The sequence below is a fragment of the Neodiprion fabricii genome, chromosome 5 (assembly GCF_021155785.1).
Source record: "Neodiprion fabricii isolate iyNeoFabr1 chromosome 5, iyNeoFabr1.1, whole genome shotgun sequence".
Lineage (NCBI taxonomy): Eukaryota > Metazoa > Arthropoda > Insecta > Hymenoptera > Diprionidae > Neodiprion > Neodiprion fabricii.
In genome coordinates, this window is record NC_060243.1 from 29,199,296 (window position 1) to 29,225,865 (window position 26,570).

Here is a 26,570-nt window from a genome sequence, read left to right on the forward strand (position 1 = left end):
GTTTTCTTAATTGACCGATCACCAAGACTCTATAATATATAAAATAAGTATACTTTTTCACATAAAAATATTGACGTGTCCGTTGCAGTTAGTTGTGAACGATTTTTTGTTTCCAATTCAGCACCTTTTGTCCTATTTAATCAGTTTTCAAATTAGCCCGATGAGTTGCATCAGATCTTGCGGAAATTTAATTGTCTTCACGTATTTGTATTCAGCACTTTTATATCTATGATGCGTAGACTTTGATAATAGCGAAAATAAGTGACGTTCAACGCGGGCAGTAAAGACCAAATCTGAAAGAGTCGGTAGATTGTGATCATGGTATCATTAGTAAAATAACGTAGAATATCAGTATGCCGGTAACTACGGACACTGTGATAATTATGCATTTCTGAGAGCAGGGATCCGAGCAAAAGCAATCGGAACCGCTTCCAACACTTCCTACTCCTCCCCGCGAGGGTGGGTAATATGAAGTGTGTGGAGAGGTGTAAACATTTTTATAAGTACAAGGATCATCATCATGGAGCCAGATGTTTGCGCTTCCATGGTGGTAATTTTCAACAGCACCAATATCACCTCCACAGTCGCCCCCATAGCCTCCACCGTCATCTCCGCAGTCGCCTCCGTAGTCCATCATGGCCTAAAATATTTCAACCTGTGCGTTTCAATGGTATACGTGTATCTCGTCATATCGTAAAAAACGTTTCATTCTGACCTAGTATAGGTATGTACGCTTCATACCAATTGTACGAGTTTTAATCTAGGGAAAATATTCTGATTAACATGTATAGAAACAAACAATATATATTGGAATTGGGAATAGCTTATTCCAGTTGCGAATTTAGATCGTATCTAAATTGCAGCATCCCTGCAATTTCAACTTGCAGACTAATATCGTGCCGGCTAAGCGAAATCAAATAGACAAATTACAAGAATAGACTAATTAAAAACGTTATGTATCAATCTAGCTTATGCCATTGATGGAGAAAATGTTTTAAGCCAGCCGCACCGCTAAGACCGAGGGGGTAACTACTGGGCATGTTCGTGTTCCAACCATTACGCATTTCACAACTGTTTTTCGTACTGTTTCACACTAGGTATTTCATACTATTTCAAAAGCATATTTTACAAACATTTCGCACCATTTGAAATTCTACTGCCCCAATTTTTTGATGAGTGGTTACACCTTGGATAAGACCCCAAAAGCGAGTTAAGGTTCGCAATGATCGCTTAACCCTACACTGATATTCCAAAGTAACTAGTTACCCCAGTGTTTTCATCGTCAAGCTTGCTTTTTTTCAACTTTTCATGCATTTGGACTGAGCCATTAGCTCTAAAAAGTCAACTAGGAAAACAGTAGAGCAAACAAGGTTGGGAATCTACGCGTGTAATGAGGTTTTGTACGTCACATGTATAGTACTGTATTTTACAGGTATATCGACTTAGCGGTTTCGTAAAACTTTTACATGCATCCCTCTCTTCCACTAAAATCCGGAAACGCATTTAAGACCTGTTAGCATATATTTTAAAGGGAAATCACAGAAGTAATATATTATCATCCAAATTAATACCTTCGCTGAGCACGACGCGTAATGCACGCGCGAAAAAAGTCGTACTGCTACTTTGTATGAGCGCGCATAAATACGTATTGGGACAAAGGTGATTTACGCTTTTGCGTTTCCCATAAACACTTGCATCCCAGAGTTTTTTTTAGGTCGAACAATATTTTTTTTAGAATGCACTGATACAGGAAGGAAATCTCATTTTCACCTCACAGAGAAAGGATAATAATAAGCAAAGAATTATCGCAAATTAAAGATGTTTATGTATAAGTATATTAATGTTTAAGTATATTCTCTAAAGTTTACGAAAATAGATACTTCCGTTAACAATGATATCACGTGTTAAATTTTTTGCCACAAAAATGAAAAATTTTGAAATATTGATAAATGACAAGTTGACTGTCGGTCCCCAGGGATTGACGCCACCGTTTAATATATATTAATAAATAATAGAACGTGGTGATTACTGCGGAATAAAATACGTATCACGATCTACTCTTTATTAATTTCCTCACTCCGTTACTTCGATTGAAAGTTGTTGGTAAGCCATCGAATATCGTCATTTTTAAATTTTATATTTTCGTGCGCAAGTGCCATTTGAAACGCGTATAATACGATATCAAAAAACTTAGCACGTATTATACAGTATAATACTTACGTACGTCTTGTAAAAGTTCCTTGCGTTTCCAACACTGATTATACGAGATACGGAAAATTGTGGTCAGTTCTACCAGCGGTACTACGCCTTAGGGTGCTACCATTCAATACAATCAATGATGAACGACGACTCGGCTGCTGGAGTGGTTGCTTGCCTCTCCGCATGCACGAGATATTATATGGTATGTACCTGAAATATAACTGGTTATCGTAAGTTTCGAGATGTGCTGGAAACGGAAGAAAAAGATCGACTGATTTTTTCCCTGCTTACCTTTTCGTCATTAAATACCAGAGAGAAGTCAACAATAATACATTTTTTGGCGAGCACTGGTATAGCAACCAATGTGTACCAAAAGGTACCAAACGCGTTTTCGCGACTCTGGTGTTTTCCGGTAGGGGCGGAGTAAGCGGTTTTGGTATAAAACCAGAATAAACCCTACTCTGTAGCGTAATCGAAACTGGTTGAATTAGAAGCAGGGCGGTCTCTGAGTCGAAATTTAAATACAGGCGAATATACAATCGGGAAGTAGACATGGAATATGTTGAGTGTATCAACGAATATGGGGAAGAAATTGTTAAATACTGATAAAACTGGAATTCATTTCTGCACTTGAGTCTTCTTCCCAATATTTCGCGCCTTTAATCACGAACAGAACGAACCAGAGCATTTTAGTGTGACGTCAACTTATAGTATAAACTTGACCAGAGTTAAGCTCCGCACATACCAGAAACAACGACGTTTTATACCACTGGTTTATACCACTGTATTCGCAAAAAAATGCCTTACGACTATATTACTGTATACTACACCGCGGTTGACCAAGACCGTTGCCCGTTACGAACCTATACTGAAGATATTTATAGTAACGCAATTTTCGTCGAAATATGCGAAAGAACGGCGTTCCATGTAATCAAAAGTAACGTTGATGGCTAAAATTTCATCACAGAGTAGTACATTATCATTTACAGCACGTGATATTCCTATGTGGAACATGCGGTTGATGTTTTCAGGTGTTTTATAGTAGCATTGAGTAACCATATTCGTGATCATGGAGCGCGTGGCAAACAAAATCCACAAAATTAAGTTCTGTCACGTTGATCATGATGATTGTCTTATGATGATTGTCTGTCACATAGCGTTCCTAGTAGAGATGGCCCTTGGAGCATGTTTCATACATTTCAGTATGCAGTTTTCATAGCGGAAAAGTTTTTTGATAATTTATAGTTTCATTCAAAATATTTTTCACTTTAGGTAAAAATATTCGTTCGTCTTTCACTTACTATATCAAATAGTTACTTAAGTAACTAAGATAATGATAATAATTGATACTTTAATCATATAAATTGATATTGTATTGCATCCTTCATGGGAGTAAAAAACAATTACGAAGCTCGGGGATTTCTCGAACTATTTCAATAACTTTATTAGCGTTTTCACTCTTTGGTTGGTCGACGAATTTTTTTAAAAATTTACCCTCTGTCGCGGAGCGATAAGCTGTATCGGAATAGCTATTCATTCGGATTCTGGAACAAAATTTTTCTAACAAACGGAATTCGGTGTAGACACACGGGGAGATTCTAATTTGCTTTCTGTATCACTCACCCTGTTATTGAACACATTTTAAATGATTGTATCCGCTAGAATAACTATATTTATTAGAGTGATCGTTGAATTGATATTATTTTGACTATAGAACAATCGTACGTATGTACTTAATCGAAACAGATAAACCTCTAAATTTAGATTTTACATTTTGATCTTCCTCAACTGGTAAAGGTACGATATTTTTCCACGCGGATGACTTTTTATCAATTATATCAATACGATTTTTTCCCATCGCAAAATATTAGTGCATGATTTATTTGCGTCGGGGCGTGTACTAATTTTCTCTAACAGCACCGCAAACTTACTGTGAATCCGGATAATTTAAGACGAGAAAATGTGCATTTTAGTTTGAACTTGGGAAACTAGTCAAGCTAGCGGTGATAATCCCATCATTTCGTCTCTATATTTAAATTACGGTAAAACGCTTGCTTTTGACATCGGTATAAACGATCTCGCATTTCAGAAACCCATTTCCAACACATAACCGTAAAAAAATTGACTTATACGATAGTAATTCGAACTTCGAACGACTTGCACATTAATCACGTGATTTTAGTCGCTCCAACAAACGAGAGCAAATGGGTGCTTTCCATTTACTGACTCAAATCGACTTGTGTCGCTATTTCTGGTGTACCGGCCAATCTGGGCAAAATAATACACCAGAAATAGCGACACAAGTCGACTTGAGTCAGTAAATGGAAAGCACCCAATATATGTTACTTGGCAAGCTTTAGTCAGCCCTCTGACACACGCTGGTAAAAGTGGTTCGCAAAATGTCCCTCGATTCTGCCGCCAATCTCCATACTAGTGGCGCTAGTAGGTGTCTGAAAAGCTTGCGCGCGGTCAGCAAGCATGTCAAAAGTCTACTAGCGCCACGTAGAGGAACTAAAAAACGGGGACAAAACGCGTACAATTTTTTAGTATACGAGCAGTGGCGAGTGTCAGGGGGCTGGTATACATACAATGTTGTTTTTGGCACTATTACCAGGGTCATTCCACACAGTATGTATAATGCATCTTTTCACGTACAAAGATTGCGAATGAAACACTTACGCAGGATCGTATCTCAATGAGGTGTCAATTACGCGAAATGATTTTTTGCTTCATGTATTTGTGTTACGAAATTACGTACAAATATACACATCGACGTAAATGTGGTCTGTTTACTGATACAGTTGCTCTCTAAAGTCAGAGATATGCAAAAACAATTTTTGACAACTTGGCACGTTCGTTGTCTCCGACATATAGTCGTGCAAGTTGGCGCGCGTTTGCGAACTATTTTTGTTGTTTAAAATCTGCTAACTGATCTTACGCAAAATTTGTAACGTGATCGTGCCAATCACACGAGATCATAGTAGCAAAATATCTGAAGTATCTAACAAAGTATCTAAAATAAAATATTTATTTAGACATTTTTTGTAATATACATCGTGACAATAAACACGCACGTCAATATAAGTACAATATTTTCAGTTACATAGAAAAATATGAGGTCAAATGTTTAACCAGTTGACTGGCATGGCATTTTGCACTATTCATGCTCGAACTGGCAAAGTCCAAAAATAAAGCGAATCACATAATATTTGGAATATAGAGATGTTTTGAGTCGCTGAATCGATTTTGGGGGTTATTATTACGATTTGCCAGCTCCCAACCCCTATTTATATATAAAATTATGCTAAAATCTCTGTAACATATCAACTTTTGTAACCATTTTGGGTCGGCCATTTGGGATCCGCCATATTGAATTTTGCAATTCCATTGCCAGATTCAGATTCAGTGACCTCAAAAACCATTGTACACCAAGTTTCATTCAAATTGGTTGAAAAACAAGGAAGTCATTCGATTTCATCATGTATGATACATAAGCAGAATTGGCACAACTTTTTTTACATCATGTATCATATACAATGCCAGTCAACCAGTTAAGCGTTGTGCAAAAAATTCTGATCAATTTTTGTTTGGCAGTAATTCGCATAGGTGGAATAATTTCTATAGGAATGTGAACATGCCCAATAACGCCTGCAACAAAAACCATTTGTCATAAAGCAGCGCATGCGCAATAATTCTATTCTACAATGAGTTTTCCCCATCTTCGTTATCAGAAACCTTTTTGTTTCCTGTATATTTTGAAATATTATCAAACATTATTTCGTCATTGGCTGAACATGCCTTATATTAATTGAAAACAGACCGGCGGTAATTACCAGTGAAAATCTACAGCACGAAAAGTGTATAATTATTACTGCGATATAAAATTTTCTTATTAGAAATAACAATAAGTATACTTTTTCATATAAAAATATTTACGTCTCCATTGTGCTTTGTTGTGAACGATTTGTTTTACAATTCGGTACCTGCTGCCCTATTTAATCAGTTTTCAAATTAGCCTAATGAGCTGTATCAGATCTCGCGGAAATTAATTTTCTTTGTGTGTTTGTATTCAGCACTTTTATATCCATGATGCGTAGACTTTGATAATAGCAAAAATAAGTGACATTTAACGCGGTCAGTAAAGACTAGATCTGAAAGAGTTGGTAGACTTCGATCATCGCATCATTACTAATATAATGTAGAATACAAGCATTCCGGTAACTACGTATATTGTGATTGTTATGCATTTCGCAGAGGCGCTATCCGGACAATAGCAATCAGAAGAACTGCTTCCAACTCTTCCTACTCCTCGCCGTGAGGATCGGTAATAAGAACTGTGTGGAGAGGTGTATACATTTCTGTACGTGCTAGGATCGTCATCATGAAGCCAGACGTTTGCGCTGCCATGGTGGTAATCTTCAAGGTCAATAATATCACCTCCAAAGTATCCACGTCCAAACTCTCCACTGTCAGTTTTGCCTCCACAGTTTTTACTACAATCGTCATCTCCACCCGATCCACTCTTGCAATTGCCTCCAGAGCCTTCACCACCATGGTCGCCTCCACTACCATAGTCGTCGTCACACGATTTAATCTCGATACTGCCTCCAGAGTGTCCACTACCATAGTCGTCGTCACACGATTTAATCTCGATACTGCCTCCAGAGTCTCCACCACCATAGTCGCCTCCATACGATCCACCCCCGCTGTCGTTTCCACAGTCCCCACCGTCACTTCCGCAGTCTCCTCCGCAGTCCGACATGGTCTAAAATGTTTCAACCTGTGTAGTTTATCTTGACCTAACGTACCGATCTCTAGAAGATCAATATCCTTGCATTTGAAAGGTATACCTGTATCTTGTCATATTGTATATATCGTTTCATTCTGACCTAGTATAGGTATGTATATAGCTTACCAATTGTACGAATGTTAATCTGGGGAAAATGTTATGATTAACATGTATAGAAACAAACAATATCTATTAGAATTGGGAATAGCTTATTCCAGTTACGAATTCAGATCTTATCCAAATTGCAGCATCCGTACAATTTGAACTTGCAGACTAATTTCATCAATCTTTTACGTATTACGTACGTATTATAAACGTTTCTCGCGTTCTAAACCCTGATTATACGAGATACGGAAAATACCACGCATTGAGGTGCTACCATTCAACACTCTCAATGGTGAACACTACGACTCGGCTGCTTGAGTGGTTTTTTGCCTCTCCGCATTTACGAGATATATAATATGTGCCTGAAATATAATTGATAATCGTAAGTTTGGAGTTGTGCGAAAAAAACCATCCACAAACTTTTTCCCTGCTTACCTTTTCGTGATTTAATACCAGATAGAAGTCATCAATAATGGCTATATCACACCGCTGTTAACCAAAAGACCGTCTCGCGGTACGAACTTATATTGGAGTTATTTATAGTAACGCAATTTTAGTCAAAATATGCCAAACAACGGCGCTCCATGTAATCATAATCAGAATAAAACTAAGGTCAATGGCTAAAATTTCATCACAGAGTAGTACATTATCATTAGTTCAGCACGTGATATTCCTACGTGTAACATGCGGTTGATGTTTTCAGGTTTTTATTGTAGGATTGAGTAACCTATTCGTGATATAGCGTAAGCCGTGTCGCAAACGACATCCCAAAATTGAGTTCTGTCATGTTATCGGGTGCTTACCATTTACTGACTTAAATCGACTTGTGTCGCTATTTCTGGTGTAACCAGCCAATCTGGGCAAAGGAATACACCAGAAACAGCGACACGAGTCGTCTTGAGTCAGTAAATGGAAAGCACCCATCGATCGCGTTGCCTCCCCAGTAAATGCGATGTCTTATGATGATTGTCTGTCAGATGGCGTTCGTAGTAGAGATGGCCATTATGCTAAAACTTGTCTATGGATACTATCCATGATTACTATGGACTGCTATGGATGCGTCGACGAATCGAGTCCAAAAAAATAATCGAACACGACTTGATTGAAAGGGTAAACATGAATAGATTAATCGATTATTTCGTATTTTTTTGAAACAGTGAATATGAAACGAAAATTTTGTAAATTTCAGTATGCAGTTTTAATTAATAGCGGAAAAGTTTTTTGATAATTTACAGTTTCATTCAAAATATTTCTCACTTTAGGTGAAAATGTTCGATTATCTTTCACTTACTATATCAAATAGTTACTTAAGTAATTAGGACAGGTCTCTCTGTTAGGACAATGATAATTGATACTTTAATCCTATAAAAAATAATCGATTGTAATCGATCGACCGAGAAAAAATAATCGATTTAATCGGTGCCGGCATTTTGAAATCAATTTTCTCAATAAAAACCATAGATTCGTGTGTGGTTGATGCTGGAATTAAACGAAAAAAATTAAATAAGGTAATTATAAAATGATATGAATATAATATAAGAGACTTAGATGACTTTAAATATTTTATTTAGAGTCTTAATACTAGACACATGTATCTTTTTTTCTACCATGTAACTCATGGTTTTTGTTCGTAAAATCGTTCTGAAAGCAATAATTGGACTGGTAAGTAGATAAATCTTTTCGTTTTTTAATAGGGAAACGAATGATGAAAAGCAAATTTAATTTCATTGAAGTTTAGTTGGTGAGAAATTCGAATAACCACCAAAAGTGCTAAAAAACAGCAAAAACGTAATTTTTTTAACATAATCTCATATATTTTTTTTGTAATGAACCGATATCCAAATTTCAAACGCCATTTTGAATGGCCAGCAAGCAACTGATGCTACCGTCGGCTCAACGTTACTGCTAAATAGTGAAACTGAATTATGGTGACGGTCGCAGGCCGATAATGTAAATTTTTTGCTTTGGAGCACAGTTTAAACGTCAACTGGTATCGTAAACGATCCGGTGCGTGTGTTCTAGGGTTAACGATCCCAGTATCAATTATGGATGATTACTATCTTATGGACTTTGCTTACTACAGAAATCACGTGTTTTTCTAATTCACTGAACTGCAAAGAAAGGATCTGTTAGTTAGCTGTTAAAGTAGGTGTATTCGGAAGGAGAATTAGGTCTCTTAATACGCATTCTTCTTCAACTATGGCAGAAATTCTGGTTGACAGTTTCATACTTTGAACATTTCATATTATTTTTCCTCATTATTTGGTTGATTTTTTAAAACAATTCTTTCAGCTGAAGAATATTTATTACTTATTTCATATAAATTACTTGTTTGACAATTCAATTAACACCTATAATAAAAATCAAGTTAACGCTGCTTAAATCATGTCACCTTCTGTTTCTTTTGGAATAGTCCGATAAAAAGTGCATACGAGGGCGCAAAAATCGCTTGCTTTAGTTTTTACCGATGGAGTCAGCTTGCGGTTTGTTGGCGTTCCGATCTATACGGTCCCATGTTCAATGGCCGACGGTCATCACATGACAACACGGGTCGTCGTCGTTTTTTGCCTTCACACATTCGTTTCGCCGTCTGGTTAAATATCCACCGTCGGCGAGGATCGGTTTATTCGGTATATTCCAAAGTGACGACCGAATAAGACGATCGACCATCGACGAGATTAGTACCAATCTCGATTCAATACGAGGGTGTTTTCTATCGGGTAGAACGAGGTAACGAGACCAAAGATGAGGGCGTATTTGGGATACACGTTCGCTGGCACCGCCACGGCAACCATCACCGTCTTAGGTTTGCAATTGTACAAATATTCGCTAAATATTATCGTGGAAACTACGACGAAGGGTTGGACGATACTGAAAGAAGAGAAATATAGACCTGATCTAAAGACAAAACAAGAAAAAAAAATGTACATACGACTTTCTTACCGTTGAACCAAATCACGCGGACTCCGACCTGCAATCTCGATACTCGAGACATTGCTTTGCTATCTCTTATTCCAAAATCTGACCTGCCTCTATATCAAGATCTTACTCTTTCGTATCGCCACCTTGATCGCCTCAGCCCTCTCGTATTTGATTTCACCCTGAGAAATCATTGCAATTTTCCTCTAAATTTGACGAACATAACATTTGGAGGCCCAGTGCCACACCCCCTTTTCAAATCAGTTACTATTTTTACACGTGTTTACACCAGGTTACGATCATGCGTATGCTCTTTAATTAATGACCGTTGTTCACATTTTTTATACCTACCACAAAGTAATAAGTATTAATTAGCAAGGATTTGTCAATCGAGTAATCAATACTCTTTAACGTTTTTGAATGCCATGGCTAATATTCAAAACTTGTGCATACTAATATTTAAGATCTTTTACACTTGGATTTCATTAACAAAGTACTGAAACATCGAGTCGTAGCGAAGAAGCAAAAAATTACCAGCAGCTTCTGTCATCTGAAAACTTTTCTTATTCATAAATATTTAGACACAGTTGAATCAAACAATAAATTGCCACCATACTCCGTATACACCACTTTATAAGATGAATAGTTTTCTTTGAGAATAGTTTTCAATGTTTATAACTTACACAGCTTTTTTTTCATCATAGTTTTGTATCACGTATTGACTGGCAAGGGAGAGCGAATCAGTCTAGCATGGTAAGAAAACATTTATTCAATGTTATTTCAACCAGATTCAATCAGAAGTCCACAACTGGCGCGAACACTAAAATCATTCTCCCTTCAGGTTCCTTGAAGAAACCTCCCCATACATGTGGGCAACCACTGGCATTGGTTTGACTGTTGCTCTGTCCGTCGTAGGAGCTGCAATGTGAGTATGACCTTGACACTCATTGCCCCGTTCAATCGTCGCATCTTACGAGAAGGTTCAAACAATGCATAACAACAAATTCTGTTGTGGTTTCTTGAACTTGGGCAAATTAATCTTTCAAAAGTTCTATAAACACATATGTGCTGTAATTTTCACAAAGCACTAATGACTCGTATTTTTTTCTGTCAGGGGGATTCATACCACCGGAACATCAATAGTCGGTGGTGGTGTTAAGGCTCCGCGTATAAAGACGAAAAACTTGATTTCTGTCATATTCTGTGAGGCTGTAGCTATCTATGGTCTAATCACTGCCATTGTATTGTCTAACTCCGTCGAGGAATTTGCTGTTGAAAACATGGAAGATTCTCGCAAAGCCAGTAACTGGCTGGCTGGTTACATAATGTTTGGATCTGGCCTTGCTGTGGGGCTTGTAAATCTGGTTTGCGGTATAGCCGTCGGCATTGTAGGTTCAGGAGCGGCTCTTTCAGATGCCGCAAATGCCTCCCTCTTCGTCAAGATCCTCATCATTGAGATTTTCGGTTCTGCTATCGGTCTCTTTGGTTTGATTGTCGGTATTTACATGGTGCGTTAATTTTTATGAATCCAACTAAATTCGGTTTTTTATTGAATTTTTATACAAAATTCAGCACGTGATGACGAGTTACTGCTTGAATTTAGTGTTGCAAATTTCTCCCGAAAATGAAGACCAAAGTAATATTCAAAGAAAGAAACTAAGACTTACCAGATTCTAATATTTTTTATTTTCTCTTGTTTCAGACGTCAAAGATTACCATGGGGTAATTCTAAATGCAGATGTAACATATGCCAAAGGTCTTCAACACGGCCACATGTGGCGTATAAACGATATCAGCAATTATGTATATACAAATATGTGTATAAAAACGTATATATTACTCATATGCATACACAAACCCATGAAATACGTCTCAATATAACTTTCAAATGAATATTGTCATCTTAAACGGTTGATTTTTAAAGTTGTAACCGCAAACTAAACGCAAAGTTATCCTCGTGTTAGCTATAGACTTCGTTTTTATTTATTAAACACGGTTTCAAAGTTCATAATACAGTCGTAAAAACATTTCTGCAGTTCTGTATTCGTTTTAATTTTTTTGGACTTTGTTACTTATCTCGGTGTATTATATTTGATATAATAGGAAGGTATTGAACGTTACTCGGTTTTAAAATACGCTCCCATTTTAAAACTGACTAACGTATCTCTTCACTGTACACTTCGTTAATAATAATTATTATTAAAAAAAAAAAAACAAAAAAACATATATATATATATATAATGTTAGATGGTTTTGTCGCGTTTTAGTCAATTTTCGTAATGTAAATATTCTATGCTTTTTCTGATTTATCGTAATTAAATACCGCGATTGATAGGTGCCGCCGCATTATAGTAATTGTAAATGAATTTGAAAAAATTCAATCATGCCCCAGTAACTATTATTAATAATATTTTTAATTTATTATCATTTTTAGTTGGTGCCGGACTTTGATTACTTCTTATTCTTGTGTATGTAAATTTATTTTTTTCGATTCCGTTTCTTTGCTATTTCATAGCTCCTCCGTTACGTGTAAATTCAATTAGCCAGTAAGGAAAGTTACGTAAAGTATTATCTGGTATCATCTATAGTCTATTACCTAATAAAATGCAGTGAACCGTAGTGTAAATAATGTTAGATGGAGCTTAGCAAGGTATGATGAATAAATCGTATCGTTAGGTATTAAATAATAAAACAACTAAAATAAGAGCCTCAAATTCTATATTATACTTTTCAATTGAGTCCCGAAATTGAATATACTCGCCAGATTCACAGTAACAACGAAAAAACAAAAAAAGGCAAATAGAATCTTTTACGGTGTTTAAAGGTACAATAATTCCATTCAGATTCAATTCGTGTAACAAAAATGTGAATTACAAATTCATATATTTAACATATAAATTACAATGCAAATATAATAAAATATAGTCTTTAATATTCTATACATAATCACAACATGCTCTCTGACAAGTAATTCGACGATCATACGTATACCAGGCTTTCATTTATCATGAGAATTGAGCTTGACAAAAATTGTCTGGAAATTATGCATAAAGTAGGAAAACTGTTGTCTTAATCAAAATCCCTTGCTGAATATCAATCAAACAAATTGTTGAAAATCTAGAAATATTTCCAAAAGCAAATTTCAAGCGAGTTGAAATTCACTTTTGATCTTTTTCTTTTCCGGTTAAACCGAAACAAAATTCTTGTGTATTCTTAAAGCAAAAAACTGGATATTCCTTGGGTGAAACACTTTCGGCCATGAATATTTTATGTCGGAGTTATTTCGCCAAGAATATATTGTGAATATCTTTAATGGCAGACTTTAAATTCTGTATATAATCGCTTGTGTTACGTTGATCTTGATAACTCGTTGCTACAGCACCAAGTCTGTTGTCTTGAATCATGTACCTAAATTAGTTGAAACAAAGCCAAAAAAAATAATTATTAATTTTCAAGTACAGATTATCCGCGGAGAAATATTTTATTTGAATTAAAAAAATTAGTGCTGACCCAATGCCGTAGCCGTTTTTGACCACAGGGCCAAATGCTCCAGCAGCAACAGCTGGACTCGACAGAGTAGATGTGGAAAGGATGTTGTGATTCAAGGTTTCGTAGGAAGGGTCCTCAAAAATTGCTGGTTTTTGTATACCGGCTTTCTTCCACGCTTTGTTTAATGCAAATAAATGCCGGTCAAAGCCTTGTCCTAAAAAAAATGCAAGTTTTTTAAAAATGTCCTCATCAAATGCTGAGACATAATTAAATTGTTGCTCAAACCTTATTAAAAAACGTACCTAGAGCCGCCTCTCTAGTCAATCTGCTATGAGTGACGCTGCAATTAATAATCATCTTCTTTAATTCAGCATTCGAGATGATTGAAGAAGAATTTGTAATTGCCTCACATAGCGCTTTAGTTTCGAGAGTGCAAGATCTGATCGTTTCTGTTCGCCCATGTTTGAATGCTGCTGTGCTACAAGATTCGTAAGTAGCGACCATTTCTCGTTCTTGTTTATAGTGAGCCAACTGAAAAGCCAGCTGCATTATTGCATCAGGACTAACACCAAACGTTTTACACTCCTTCTTCCCAAATCCGCCATAAATGTAGTAATCCACTCCAAGCTCCTGAATCCACTCGTTATATTGTTTCTTGGCTTCTGCAATTGCCGCATCGATTTTGTTATCAGAAATAACGCTCAATTTTCTAACAGTTGCATTTGACGATATTGAATCTACATCTTCAGGGTGGAATCTCGGCTTTTCATCTATATCCTTTTTTACATCCTGAAATAACGATTGATAGATATCTTATTGACCTGAGAATATCTCGAAAATCTTACTTATTCGTACTTTTTATTCTCAACTTGTTTTACTTTGGTAACAATAGTGTTGTTTTTTCACAGATTAAAGTGAGTTACTGTCGGCCGTTCTAGATCCTTACCTCAAAGTACCTTAAAACAGCGACACCATCACCCCAGGAGTGTTCAAAATTGACGCCAGCTGTTCCATCCTTTGCCACGATCAGAGAGAATGATTTATCAAACCATCTGTTAAGACCGCTTCCATGTAAGAACGTCCTTAAAAGTTTTTTGTAATCAGTAGCTACAGATTCCTCGTCTAAAACTAATAACATAATAGCTGAATCTATCGTTTTGAGTAAATCGTAGTTTCCAATTTCTGACAAATGGTGCCTTGTTACAGCCCACGAATCACGCTCAGTTGTCGTTAATACGCCGATAGGATTACGTGCTGCGTCTCCATCGTCAGAAAGGATGAATTTCAAACTAGAGGCTATTTCTTTCGGCGGATAAATGTGGTCATTTTCATCCAATACGTTGAAAGTATAAAAATGTCCTTTCCTCATGACGACCACATGTCTTGTTGTATTGTCGATTTGTATCATGTCTTTTTCTAACTCAGGAATTCTCGTCGAATGAAAAAGGTTGTCATATTGCGACATATCTAATGGAAAAGCCTGCAACAGTTATGTCATTTGTATATAAAATTAATTTTTTTTTGGAATTATGACTTCTGATATGACCGCAATGAAACGGATGATAAATTTTTACTCTTCTGTCTATAAATTTTGGTTCTTTAATCAGAGAGTGTAACACCACCTAAAAGCATCCCCGAAGTAGATGGCCCGTTTTAATGTTTACAAACAGAAAAACGTAAGCAAACTGTTTACCTTAAATAACAGCATGGATCCGTAGAAGGACAAAGATGAAGGCACTAATCGCATGACTTTCCTGTACTTTTCATTGTCAGTCTTCTCAGGAAACATATGATACACATGGGGTTCCAGAACTCTGTCTCTTAGAGATTTCATAAATCTAATAGAAGAGATAAGGAGATTCGTCGACTTGACAAGCTGATTCTCGTACCGCGGATCTCTCTCTGGTGTAAATACCATAAATGGATTATAATTTATTGGCAGGGGTTTACGATCCCTCAAATACATGTCGAACCAATACTCGGTTATGTAACTGGTGTGTCTTTTCCTGAAATTTGTCAGCTTTAACCCTGTTTGGAGCTTTGGTCCGTCGCCAACTAAGAATCGCTGAACACATGACTCTGTATGTTTAAATTGTTCCTCTATCAGTATCGGTTTTTGTGCACTTAGATATCGCTCGCATGTTTTTTTCAGCTCTGGTATCGGGAGGCGAGGTAAGCCACCTTGAAATCGCATTGTGTTGAGTATACTTTTCTGTATGTACTCATAATCGTCGTCATCTTTGGAACGAATCTGAGCTGCAGTTTGTGTACTTCTGTAAACATAGGTTATAATAGAAACAAAGATTTGTGAGTGAATAGTTGCGTGTAAAAAAAATTCGTAATTGAATAGTGATTCCTGATTCATTTGGGTAATTTGAATTCAATAGAGACTGAGAAGCTCACGATCACTTAACCTACTTTCGGATTTCTAACAACCCAGTCTGTTGTGATAGCACAACATTGGAATATGGATAAATACCTAGGTCGTTGTAGGGGTAGTAAAATAGTGCATCCGTTAATCTGTAAAAAAATGATTCAATTTTTTTCCGTCTAAAACAAAAACATTCCGTATGAAAAAGACAGTCGAAACCAATCTTAACCTTAACGTATATCGGTTTTAGCCTCTTTGCAACGAGTAACGACATCTTGTTCAGTGAGTCTCGAAACAATTTTTTCGCTAGCAACAATCTTGAGTTTTTATTCGCGAATGTGATCGATTGACAGATGCACGAATTGTACGTTCAATTCATTAGCATTCACTTGTTTTTGCTAGTCAATCTCTGCACTTCGTTTCTGACGTCACCATTCCGTCACGCATTTTTCACACAATAAGCATTGGACATACGTCTGTAGTTAGATTTCCACGGACAGCAAAATGCTGCGGCAGCAAAACGTTACCCGACAAGTGCCCCCACCCGGGTTGATCACGTGGTTTATCAGTGGATCTCATTTCAGTTAATAATCGCTTGCGGTTCGTGAATTCCATTATTCCAATCTGTTTAGAACGAGGTTATCATTGCCGGGTATCATAAAGGGATGAGTTAAGAGAAGGTTAATTGGCATCTAAGGTAAAAGAATAATTAAATTTCTTTCACAAACAGCTAGCGAATATCAATAGAAATGAGATTCACTGATGAACCACGTGGTCAACTCACCAGCCGGGCGCTTATCGGGCACTTTTCAGTCATGCTTCTGATTAACTCGTGTTGCCAACGGGCGGAGCGGAGCTACCCCGTGTCATCACCGCAATTTCCGAATAGTTAATAACAAGGTTTTTCGAAAGTTTTTAAATTTAATATTTTTTTTTTTATCTGAGGATTTCAGTTCAATGAATTCTCACTTTTCGATAGGAAGACACATGGCAATAATAAAACGGATAGTTTTATAGTAAAATAGAATTTAATAACGTTAATGATTTGTATTTACAATAATGTAATCGTATATACAGCAACAAAGTAGATTGGAATACACGTAAATTTTTTGTTTTTTTCTCTTCTTTTTCTTCAATGTTTGGTATCTCAGGTATTTATATCGATACAACATAATTAATGAAATATAAAAATTATTCACAGGTAAGATGTACATTATCAACAGCACAATAAATAATCGAGATAAAAAATAAAAATTTCTTTGAGTATAAACGTATAAGCATATATATATATAATCGAGTCAATTATCATTTCAGTAACCGAAAGTTAAAGTTAACAATTATGAATATATAACATGAATGTCTCCATTTTTAGATATGACTGTTATTCTCGACTCAACTATAATGGTCACACTTTTGAGCTGAAATGCGGGATAAAAACAGCCAATAACTTCGTCTTTTCATTTTTTCGCGCTTATTTAGGGAAAAAAGTACCACTCTTGTCCCTCTAATTGGGTAACCACTTTTCAAGTCAATAAAGTAGCCACAGTTAAATCGGAAATAAAATCCTATATGAAACACGGGAATAAAGCCGATTATTCCCTTGTTACATAATGTACTATTTTTACGTGTCTAGTACAATTATTAACATATAATACGCAGTTGTATAATGGTTGAAATTGTTGCATTGATTAATTCGGGGAAATCCGCGCAATTAAGAATAAAAATTTAAACACCAATTAAAATTGACTTGAAGCTTACGTTCCAACGATCGTCAGTCCAGGCGAGCCAATAAGATGGATTGCAATAAAAGATATTATTGATTCCAATTATTTACTGGAGTTTGAAACACTTTGACTATAAAAAAAAAAAAATTACGAATATAGGTCAACATCGTAAAATCTGTATTAGTGTTTCTAACTTATTACTGTAGTATAAATAATTATAAATTAATACATATTCCGAATAATAGTTGTTCGGAATATTGGTATATAAATCGTTGTGCACTTTCCATCTTATTGTAAGCAAAGGGAGGAGTAAAAAAATTAAAATCTCAGTTTCTAATTATCTTTGACGAAGGATCAATCTCGCAGTTTAAATATGTACAAATATTGTAAATAAAAACCACTCCAGACACGGTTGAAAAGTAAAATATTTCACTATTAATTACTGTTGAGTTGTTCGATAATATTTATATTGGGAGGGGGGATATTATTTAATAATATTTGACTACATTGTATGTGAGTTGGTAAGATTATTTTCAAGTAATCATGAACCAGAGCTTTCTGAAGTTCGTCGTTGAAGAAAGTGAAAAAAAATTATAAAATTTACGATTTGTACGTACTATATTTGGCAGTAAGTTGATACGAATTTCAACGTATTTTACGTGTCATAGAGCGACGGCGAATCGTATTTTGTTTAATTACATGTTCCAGGTCGTTTTGAGCAGAATCATTTTCATTTTCATTTTCTCTTACCCTATACCCATTACGTCTCTTCACGGCAAAAGTGACTAACTCGATCAGAAAACCGATCAGTAATGAAAAAATTGATTACATGGCTAAATTATTATCGCGCTAAGGATCAGATCAAATTGTCAAGACTTAACACTTAAGATTATTTGTAAATCGTCGGGTAGAGTGTAGATAATGTCGTTTATTCGCTCGTTCAGCTTTTCCTGGACTGAATGACTTATTGGTACTTCGTCTTCGTAGCTTTTATCAAGCTTTTGACGAATCCTCAATATCATGTCAACCACCTCGACTTCTTGTTTACCCTGTACCCATGTTTTCAAGTCCTAGAAACATGTGAGAAACTTGTCAATAAGAAATTTCGTTAACGGGAATTTTTGTAATCTATATTTTAAACTGTTTCCACAAACAATATTATTTAGAAGAGTCATCATCTCACCGCTTCAGATAAGGCTTCCAATTGTATAGCTTGCAGCTTCTGCGTTAGCTCTGTGTACCTGGTGTGAAACCAACCCGAAAAATTGGGCGATCTAAAAAACCGGCGGTACAACCCAACCCAATCACCCTTAATTCCTATTGTCAATTGGGGTCCTGCACTGCTCAATGTCGCCAAAAAATCGTCAGGATTAAACAGTTGAGGTATCGGCGTAGCCTGGGGAAGGTAATAAATCAATTCTGAAGGTTTCTTTCTTCAACTGTACAAATAAATGAAGTGGATATTGAACAAATAACGGTGCAAGGAAAGAACTGAAACCTTTGATGTTACAAATAAGTGAATACCACCTCACTTTGAAGGGGGATATGTTTTTTTGCAAAGGCATGAGACTCGCTATGTATCTCTCCAAGGGGATCATGAAACTCTCAGTCAGTTCCAGGAGATGTCTTCTGAGAAGGGCTGTTTGTACCTCTCCAGGCCTCTTGGTCTGAATTCCTCTTAGCAATTTCTTCAAAATGGCCTTGTCTTTTTGTAAAAATGGTTTGTACTGGGTGTACACGCCCGGTTTTGAGTCCAAAACTTTAAGATTTTCAGATTTTTTAATCCTGTATTTTTGGTTTTCTGAAGAGAAGTTACATACGATAAGTTTGTTACGAAATTTAAATACAATTTCAATTTATGGTCTATCATAAACATCTTGTCGCTATTTGTCAGACGTAGCTGGTAATTTATGACACTTACCTACATTTGAACCATTCGTTATTCTAATTATATGAGGCCAATGTTGCAGGGTTTTAGCAAAAAATGGATTTGTTACTCCCAAAATAACGGCTGGCGGTGACGGAGCATCAGTTGTATATTCTTTGAACTCTGAATCATGGATAGTAAAGTAGGGACGATGATCGGCACAGTACTTCAATGGCGCTATTGTTCTGCAGAAAATTACAAATTTAAATAGATATATTGATGACAGGCTAGAGACAATCTTAACGAGAATTACTGTATTACCCCGAGTATAAATCAGTCCTGAATATAAGTCAAGCCCCAAATCTTCAACTTCTTTCCAGGAACTCCTTTTAGGAACCAAACATAAGTCGAAGTTTATGATAAGTTACCATCACAGAAGTAGGTATATTTATTTTTACTATTGCCTTTTTTCATATATTTATCAATAAAGCAAATTTCCAAACATGTCCTAGATGTAATTGGATTCCACGTATAAGTCGAGTACAAATTTTGATGGCAATATCGGCGACAAAAAACCTTGACTTATACTCTGGCTAATACAGTATTTGATTTTTTAAACAAGTGGTAAATACTAACGCAGTTAGAGCTTGAACCATTTCTGCACAAGTAGTTGGTGAGCTGGCCATAACGACTATTGGTTCACCGAGAAGTGCTAATTCCCACAGTAAATGTACATGACTAACAACGCTGGCTAAGCTCCTGAACATGTCTCCCTCGTAGGCAGAAGTTAGAACAATCTTCCGCAAGGAATGTTTTTTCGTTGTGTGGTTGAGTGCAGCTACCGTCGGCACAGTTGCTTTGTAATTTTGATTTGGAATGTACGTCTGCAAAAAAACAGACAAAAGCAAACTTAATTATACACTTCTGTTTGTCGACTTTTTGAAAATTCTGTGTAACTTTAAGAAAAATGATGGAACTAAAAGTAAATGAAGTCTGATTGCAAAAATTTCAGACGATAACAGTAGTAACAAATTATAGAAAATTCATCATTGGCATCACCTGGAAGAGAACATTCATCAGTGTGAGATGAAGTATTTGGCCTGGAACAGGCGGTGGCCATCGATCAATTTCTCGACTAACAGCTTCCATGACTGACATGCCAGACTCAAAAAATTCTGGAGCTATAAGGGCGCAGATCTCACTGAACAGATTCACTAGTGGTAGTTTTGTTATAATCACTATACTCTGAAAATGAATATTTATCAGTCAAATGAGAAATTACACTAGAAGTTAATTATATACCTATAACTTCGAAGATTCATTTTTAGAAACCGTTGATATATTTAAATCAACTGCAAATTGTATTTAATTTATCGAGTAATTGATCCTGTTTTTTGAAATTATGGTTAATCAACCTTTTGAAAATATCCTCTAGGCAACGTCTTGTCCTTGACCTGTCTGAAGTACACGTATCCCCAGTAGTAATCTCTGTCTGACTGCACAAAGACTGGACACTTTCTGTCGTACTCTTTTAAAGATTGAGTATTGTGAGTCGTTTTTCCATTCTGCCTAATTCTGACATGGTACTGCGTGTCTCCCATGCAGCCAGAATTGGAATCTGGAAACGCCAGGTAGCAGATGTTTGATCTTTCTTGCTCCGTTAATTTTACATGACTTGGATAAACAAGCTGAAATTGTATAAAAAAAAGTCAACGAGGTTAACATTTTCAATAGAATGAGAATTTACTTCTCATAGAGTTAATTAAGCAGTTTGAAAAATTGTTGGCTCAATCAAGCTTAAAAATTCGATATCGTAATTTGAAGTGTTGTATTTTAGGAAAATATAAGATGGTGTGATGAATATTCTTTTTAAAAATTAAGCTTTTCATTGTGTGTAGTGGAAATAATTTCCACTAATGTAATCTGAACTAATTTATTCACTCTACATATGAACATATTGAAAAAAGAATTTTATCTTAAAACTCGTTGAAGTTGAAACGAGAGAAATTTATTTCTAATTACACGATTGTTCACATTAGTCAATTTTTGCTTCACACTGTGGTAATCATTCCAACATGTGTATAATTTTTGTGCAGATGTTCTCTGTTCATTTGGTGAATGTAAAGTAAATAAGTCGAATAGTACAGGTTCAAATTTGGGTAATTCTCGGTTCGGTGAATCGTTTGGATTTTAATGTGACAATGAATCGAAGTGAATTAACTATGAGAGAGAAAATAAAGTAACGGGCCGAGATTATTTCTCTGACTTGAAAATTCAATTGATATGTATATGTTTGGATCAGTTTACCTCTATGGCTTGACCGAGTTCGAGATCGAATGTAACAACACATATGCAGTGGACCCAGTTGCTGAATCTTTCCCATTTTTTTCTAGAAATTTTCAAATCCTCAATGAGCGTTTCGTCATTGACTGTAGTTTCGTTTATCGCCGAGCAAGATGCCAGGTCCGACATAATTCTGTGTTCGTATTCGTTGTTTTCTATTTACTTTTCATCAGCCGAGAGATACGCAGATCGTAACCACATGCACGCGACGACATCTTGCCTTTCATCTGTTCATTTCATTTGACAGCACAGACGGAACCACCTTCCCGCACCTCAAATCTCTCTGGTTCTTTTAATTAATTAATAGTCATTACGTAACGACTTGTTTATACACAGATTTCGCACAGCACTCTTGTCAGCTTATTAAAATTTAATATCCATAGTTTGTTCTCCATTCAATTTGTATACATACGCAACTCTGTTTTCGTTTTAACACGCGAGGTCGGAGTACTGCGGGAACGTTTTGCACAAAAAAAAAAAAAAAAAACAAGTCATAACTAACGGTACAAATAACCTCAAATACAGACCTCTGCGATTGGCTCGGTGTCCGACATTCGAGATCCTCCAATTAGTGTTCGCCGCTTTGCTTATATACAGGACTCGACTTAAAAATTTTTAATTTTTATTACCTTCAAGAATGGAATATCAGTAATTTTTATAATTAACAATTGTAACATCGATTATATTCAAATTCATTTTTGCATAGATTGCGTGAGTTAGCTATGTGTTAAATCAGACATTATTTTGTATGGAGTTCGATCAGCGTTCGCATCCTGTAGCCGATCCATGTTTTTTCAACTTGTTTTTAGAAAATATATCCCCATTTTTCAATAAAAAAAACACTCAATAAATATTACTAATCGTTAATATTAATATGCTGAAAGGCACTGCAAGTAAAAAATAATTTAATTTTTCGTGCAAGACATTTTTTTCGAATAGCGGTGCTGACGTGCGGATTCATTTTTATATGGGCGGAACTCGAGATAACCCCACCGTAATTTTATAAATTCTTCTGTAAAAAAACACCACCCAACTATCAAATTTTTTGTGGCATAATTGGATGTGGTGTAATTTTGTGTAGAATAAAACATCACGGTCAATGATTTTGTATTGTATCGGCCGTATAAATATTTTGAATTATGCGGGTTATAATTTTTTTTCCGCCAGATAGCGCTGAGGTCGGCAAAGTGACTCGCAAATCGTTCTCATCACCACGGCAGTCTTTAACCTAACCAAGGAAGTTTTGACGGATTGCCGAATATCTTGAAGCTGAATATCACCTGCTCCGATATCGAATATCAAATTAACTAAAAAGACGTAATAATTAGAAATATGCCAGAGGCAACAAAAGTTGAGGCGAAACCATCAAAGGAGGTGAAGAATGGTAAAGAAGAGGAGAAAAATGATTTGGTAAGTAGATATTATAACCAATTGCTGGCTAACCATTTCGCCTGTTGTACTAAAAATATTAAACCAACTCTGACCGGTGACTTGCACCTTCGTTTTCGTTCGTTCTGCCGCGATTGTCTTCGATGATAAATATAATTCAGTGTTACTCTCGCATCTTCATACCCATTAATTTTTCGCAATCAATAACAATGAAACCCAACTGGGATTTGCCAACTTCATTCCACAAAAAGAATCTTTTTTTAGCTGTGTTCAACCTTTTAGTAAAACTAGAAAAAAAGAAATGAAAAATCCGAATGTATAAAAACCTCACTCATCATTAATGGTTACTTTGTTTTCACACAGTCAGAAGAAGACAAGCTGCTTCAGGAGGAGTTGGGCAACCTAGTCGAAAGGCTGCAAGATTCGAACACATCTTTGTACTTCTCGGCATTAGAACTACTCCGTTCTCAAATACGTGCGTCAACAACGTCAATGACGAGCGTGCCAAAGCCGTTGAAATTTATGCGACCTCACTACGATACAATGAAGGTGGTATATGAAAAGATAAATGACCCGAAAACCAAGGAGCTCTGTTCAGATGTCATATCTGTCCTAGCGATGAGTATGGGAGAGGGAAGGGAATGTCTCAAGTACCGCTTGACTGGTTCAGCATTAGAAATCGGGGAATGGGGACACGAGTACGTCAGGCATTTGTCAGGCGAGATTGCAGGAGAGTGGGATCAAGTAACCGGCGATGACGCCGAAGTGATCAGGGAAAAACTCGTAGACTTGGCACGTGAAATTGTCCCCTACAACATGGCTCACAATGCCGAAGCCGAGGCATGTGACTTACTCATGGAAATCGAACGGCTCGATTTGCTTGATCAGTATGTTGACGAGAGTGCTTACCCAAGGGTTTGCCTATACCTCACCAGCTGCGTACCTTACGTTGCTGATCCAGAAAATAGTACACTCCTTCACGCTGCCCTCAAGCTCTTCAGGAAGTTTGGTCAGTATCCGCAAGCTCTCAGGCTCGCCATGCAGCTCAATGACTTGACATTGATAGAGGATATTTTTACTTCATGCAAGGATTTGTAAGTTATATCCAGTCCTAATTTTTTGAGAAATGTTTTTTTTAACCTAGTTATTATAGCACTGAAATTTTTAGAAAAATTTTTACACCAGAGCTGTTCAAACGGTAATGAAGCAATTGAGCAAAACCAAATAACAAACGCAAAGAGATGTAAATTTATGATCCTTTAATCAGATGACTCCACATTTCAGATCCGTTCAAAAGCAGCTGGCGTTCATGCTTGGTCGTCAGCAAATATTTTTGGAATTGAATGAGAACTCAAATGAGTACGATGACCTGGTTGAAATAATGTCCAACGCCCACCTAAACAACCATTTTCTAAACTTGGCTCGAGAGTTGGATATAATGGAGCCAAAAACACCCGAAGATGTCTACAAATCTCATCTGGAAAATTCGCGACCACCATTTGGAGGTGGTCAAGTAGATTCAGCACGTCAAAACCTCGCGGCAAGTTTTGTAAACGGTTTTGTTAACGCCGCATTTGGTCATGACAAGCTACTGATAGAGGACGGTAATAAGTGGCTCTACAAGAACAAGGAACACGGAATGCTCAGCGCCACAGCTTCCTTAGGACTCGTTTTATTGTGGGACGTTGATGGCGGCTTGACCCCGATCGACAAGTACCTGTATTCCGCTGAGGACTACATAAAATCCGGGGCTCTATTGGCTTGTGGAATCGTGAACTGTGGAGTCAGGAACGAGTGCGACCCGGCGCTTGCTTTACTGTCCGACTATGTCCTTCACAGCAGCAACAGCATGCGCGTAGGCGCGATAGTTGGTCTGGGACTGGCTTACGCAGGTTCAAATCGTGAGGCTGTCCTCAGCCTGCTTACCCCTGTGCTCAACGACCCCAAATCTAACTGGGAAGTTATTGCTTGTACTGCTTTGGCCCTCGGCATGGTGGCAGTTGGCTCTTGCAATGCCTACGTTACGACGGCGATAATGCACGCATTGATGGAGAAGACTGATGCCGAACTGAAAGACACATATTCGAGGTTTTTGCCCCTTGGACTAGGCTTGTGCTTGTTGGGTAAGCAGGAGGCAGCAGAGGCAATAATTGCTGCTCTGGAAGTTGTGCCTGAACCATTCAAGGCGATGGCAACGACTATGGTCGAGGTTTGCGCCTACGCAGGGACAGGAAATGTGTTGAAGATTCAACAATTGCTTCACATTTGTTCAGAGCATCATGAGTCAAGTAATGAGAAGGACGAGAAGAGCGATCGTAAGGAAAAAGACAAAAGGGACGAAAAGAGGGAAGAGAGGGAGAGAGAGCTCAGCTCCCGCCAATCTATCGCTGTACTAGGGATTGCCCTTATTGCTATGGGCGAAGAAATAGGCGCCGAAATGGCATACAGGACTTTTGGGCATCTTCTCAGGTACTGCGAACCTGTCATACGTCGTTCTGTGCCCCTTGCTTTGGGACTCATCTCCGTATCGAACCCCAAACTAAACATCCTCGATACCCTCTCGAAGTTTTCTCACGACAGTGACTCTGAGGTTGCTCACAATGCTATTTTCGCCATGGGACTTGTTGGTGCCGGTACCAACAACGCCAGACTTGCAGCAATGCTCAGACAGCTTGCTCAGTATCACGCCAAGGACCCGAACAACCTATTCATGGTTCGTATCGCACAAGGCCTTACCCACCTTGGAAAGGGAACGTTGACCCTGTCGCCTTACCACAGTGACAGACAACTTCTCAGTCCTGTAGCAGTTGCGGGACTTTTGGGTACTCTGGTCGGATTTTTGGATGTCAAGAACAGTGAGCATTTTTGTGTCTGGAATTTAGCATTTGTTTTCAGGAATAATGCGGTTAAATACAATTATTCATCTTCTTTTGCAGTAATACTTGGTCGCAGTCATTATCTTTTGTACACACTCGCGACAGCGATGCAGCCTAGGATGTTGGTTACTTTTGACGAAGAGCTGAACCCCCTCGCCGTACCTGTTCGAGTTGGTATTGCCGTTGACGTTGTCGGGCAGGCGGGTAAACCAAAGACGATAACGGGCTTTCAAACGCACACGACACCCGTCCTGCTAGCCCACGGAGAAAGAGCGGAAATGGCAACTGAAGAATACGTACCACTGACGCCGATAATGGAAGGTTTTGTAATTCTAAGAAAAAATCCCGACTTCACGCCTTAATAACGATTTTTTATTTTCCACTATTAATGTATTAACTTTTAAAATAAGTATGTGAATGATGAATAATAAAAAAAGTAACGAAATTTAAAGAAGACTGGAAATGTGGATCGCTAAAATTGCCATGCATAATTTTCTTT

General features: G+C 37.2%; 5 protein-coding genes and 1 long non-coding RNA gene across 11 annotated transcripts; 2 read left to right on the forward strand and 4 right to left on the reverse strand.

Annotated features, from left to right (window-relative positions):
- Positions 1-51: 51 nt before the first annotated feature.
- On the reverse strand, positions 52-4,809 carry LOC124183739. Of its 5 annotated transcripts, none has more exons than XR_006871033.1 (4): positions 4,131-4,483; positions 2,491-2,704; positions 2,221-2,409; positions 52-640 (listed from the first exon to the last, which is right to left on the reverse strand). It is a non-coding gene; the product is annotated as an uncharacterized LOC124183739 (long non-coding RNA). The 5 variants fall into 5 exon arrangements; XR_006871031.1 differs by lacking the exon at positions 4,131-4,483 and adding an exon at positions 3,823-3,977 and having other exon boundaries at positions 2,491-3,743; XR_006871032.1 differs by lacking the exon at positions 4,131-4,483 and adding an exon at positions 3,823-3,977 and having other exon boundaries at positions 2,221-2,420; positions 2,491-3,743.
- Positions 4,810-5,559: 750 nt separating this feature from the next.
- Positions 5,560-7,897, reverse strand: LOC124183738 (loricrin-like). 2 transcript variants are annotated; one of them, XM_046572651.1, is made up of 3 exons: positions 7,529-7,897; positions 7,294-7,455; positions 5,560-6,964 (listed from the first exon to the last, which is right to left on the reverse strand). In XM_046572651.1, exon 3 carries the CDS (start codon positions 6,959-6,961, stop codon positions 6,374-6,376), a length of 588 nt encoding a protein of 195 aa, XP_046428607.1. In that variant the 5' UTR covers positions 6,962-6,964; positions 7,294-7,455; positions 7,529-7,897; the 3' UTR covers positions 5,560-6,373. The 2 variants fall into 2 exon arrangements, with proteins under 2 accessions (XP_046428607.1, XP_046428606.1); XM_046572650.1 differs by lacking the exon at positions 7,294-7,455 and having other exon boundaries at positions 7,529-7,896.
- A 1,711-nt stretch (positions 7,898-9,608) lies between these two features.
- Positions 9,609-13,222, forward strand: LOC124183300 (V-type proton ATPase 21 kDa proteolipid subunit). The gene is made up of 5 exons (XM_046571615.1): positions 9,609-9,899; positions 10,717-10,765; positions 10,854-10,937; positions 11,127-11,520; positions 11,715-13,222. The coding sequence occupies exons 1-5, from the start codon at positions 9,839-9,841 to the stop codon at positions 11,736-11,738; spliced, it is 612 nt and encodes a 203-aa protein (XP_046427571.1). The 5' UTR covers positions 9,609-9,838; the 3' UTR covers positions 11,739-13,222.
- Positions 12,509-16,382, reverse strand: LOC124183296 (carnitine O-palmitoyltransferase 2, mitochondrial). The gene is made up of 7 exons (XM_046571611.1): positions 16,102-16,382; positions 15,981-16,021; positions 15,195-15,774; positions 14,448-14,981; positions 13,804-14,290; positions 13,523-13,715; positions 12,509-13,420 (listed from the first exon to the last, which is right to left on the reverse strand). Exons 1-7 carry the CDS (start codon positions 16,144-16,146, stop codon positions 13,291-13,293), a joined length of 2,010 nt encoding a protein of 669 aa, XP_046427567.1. The 5' UTR covers positions 16,147-16,382; the 3' UTR covers positions 12,509-13,290.
- A 519-nt stretch (positions 16,383-16,901) lies between these two features.
- Positions 16,902-22,276, reverse strand: LOC124183297 (protein DENND6A). Its single transcript, XM_046571612.1, has 8 exons — positions 21,771-22,276; positions 20,879-21,151; positions 20,523-20,708; positions 20,100-20,347; positions 19,518-19,708; positions 19,129-19,397; positions 18,780-18,992; positions 16,902-18,666 (listed from the first exon to the last, which is right to left on the reverse strand). The coding sequence occupies exons 1-8, from the start codon at positions 21,933-21,935 to the stop codon at positions 18,466-18,468; spliced, it is 1,746 nt and encodes a 581-aa protein (XP_046427568.1). The 5' UTR covers positions 21,936-22,276; the 3' UTR covers positions 16,902-18,465.
- A 712-nt stretch (positions 22,277-22,988) lies between these two features.
- On the forward strand, positions 22,989-26,527 carry LOC124183295 (26S proteasome non-ATPase regulatory subunit 2). The gene is made up of 4 exons (XM_046571610.1): positions 22,989-23,216; positions 23,559-24,289; positions 24,480-26,050; positions 26,132-26,527. Exons 1-4 carry the CDS (start codon positions 23,139-23,141, stop codon positions 26,431-26,433), a joined length of 2,682 nt encoding a protein of 893 aa, XP_046427566.1. The 5' UTR covers positions 22,989-23,138; the 3' UTR covers positions 26,434-26,527.
- The last annotated feature ends 43 nt before the right edge of the window (positions 26,528-26,570 follow it).